This window comes from Chanos chanos, chromosome 15 (genome assembly GCF_902362185.1).
Source record: "Chanos chanos chromosome 15, fChaCha1.1, whole genome shotgun sequence".
In the NCBI taxonomy this organism is placed as follows: Eukaryota; Metazoa; Chordata; class Actinopteri; order Gonorynchiformes; family Chanidae; genus Chanos; species Chanos chanos.
Window position 1 is genome coordinate 500001 of NC_044509.1, and position 1232 is coordinate 501232.

At 41.5% G+C, this 1232-nt stretch overlaps 1 protein-coding gene across 1 annotated transcript in view; it reads left to right on the plus strand.

Annotated features, from left to right (window-relative positions):
* Positions 1-1232, plus strand: part of LOC115828546 (mannose-P-dolichol utilization defect 1 protein-like) — a 9181-nt gene extending 7949 nt beyond the window's left edge. The window contains exon 7 of the mRNA XM_030792568.1: positions 277-1232. Within this exon, the coding sequence (XP_030648428.1) occupies positions 277-429 (153 nt within the window). The 3' untranslated portion in view covers positions 430-1232. The remainder of the gene's footprint in view (positions 1-276) is intronic.

Here is a 1232-nt window from a genome sequence, read left to right on the forward strand (position 1 = left end):
TTAGTGTTTATATATCTGCTCATAAACATTGTAGCTTTATACATTTATTAATTTGCATGTATGTATCATTCATAGATTTATATTTTTATTCATTTATAATTACATTTTCACTGACTAATTAATTTATTCTTATAGTTTATTCACCTCATCCGGGCTGCGTGGTAAACACACAGTTAAACAGAGAGCAAGGGCAGTAGACACAGAGCACTTGGATGAGTGGAGTTTTTCACGCTGATTCAGTGTTTGTGATAAGATGTTAATGTTTTGTGTCTGTAGGAGAGGGGCGTGTCTCTCTACACGCTGTCGTTTGTGCTGGCCTCCGTGTGCAGCGGGGTCGTTCTCACTCAGGTCCTGCTCTACTGGAGCCGTAGGCCAATGCACCGAGACAAAGAGACCGAGAGAGAGGGACAGAAAGAGAAAGAGGAGTAGAGCTGGACAGACATTCAGGCTGCGTCCCAAACTCCTCACTGTGCCCTTCATAGGACACTCGGTCTGCAGCCTTCACTGGAAGCCTTTGGGAATAATTGTGTAAAATAGTTCTGAACGATGTACCATCCACCATAAATGGGACTGAATGCTGATCTCAGAAAAATGTTGTGATATTGTGCTGTGTGTGTGTGTGTGTGTGTGTGTGTGTGTTGTAGTCACGTTACAACTATATCTTTTCAGAGTACAAATGACACTGATCATAACAGGACAGAACGTCACCAAACCCCACAGACAGGGCAGACAAGAACTCAAAGCTCCCCTTTACCTTTTCATGAGGGGGAGAGAGAGAGAGAGAGTGAGAGAACCATGGAGATTTCATAATAAGGAAATATGACACTCAGTGAAAGGATTGCATACAACTACAAGCGTTACATACAGTTTAGATGCTTTGTCAACCAGTCAGTCAAATAAAGAGACATATAATACAGTATTAAAACGCACTCGTGAAGAGCAGTGCATCTCCTCCGAGTGAAAATGAACTGTGAGTACTGCTCCCTTTGCCTTGTTTCCAGCACAAAGACGGTTTACAGTCGTGCCGATTCAGTATCCTAAAACCTGAAGTGTTACAAATTATATGAACAACAAAGTTTAAGAAATGCATGCGGTTGAAGGACAACTGCCAGAAATGGCGATTGTTTGGTTCTTGTTTTGAGCACTAGAGGGCAGTGTTACATTGTTCTTTTTTGTGGATTGCAGCTAATTCTATTGTGTTGATGGTGAGTTGTGTCTTCTCTTTTTTTTTT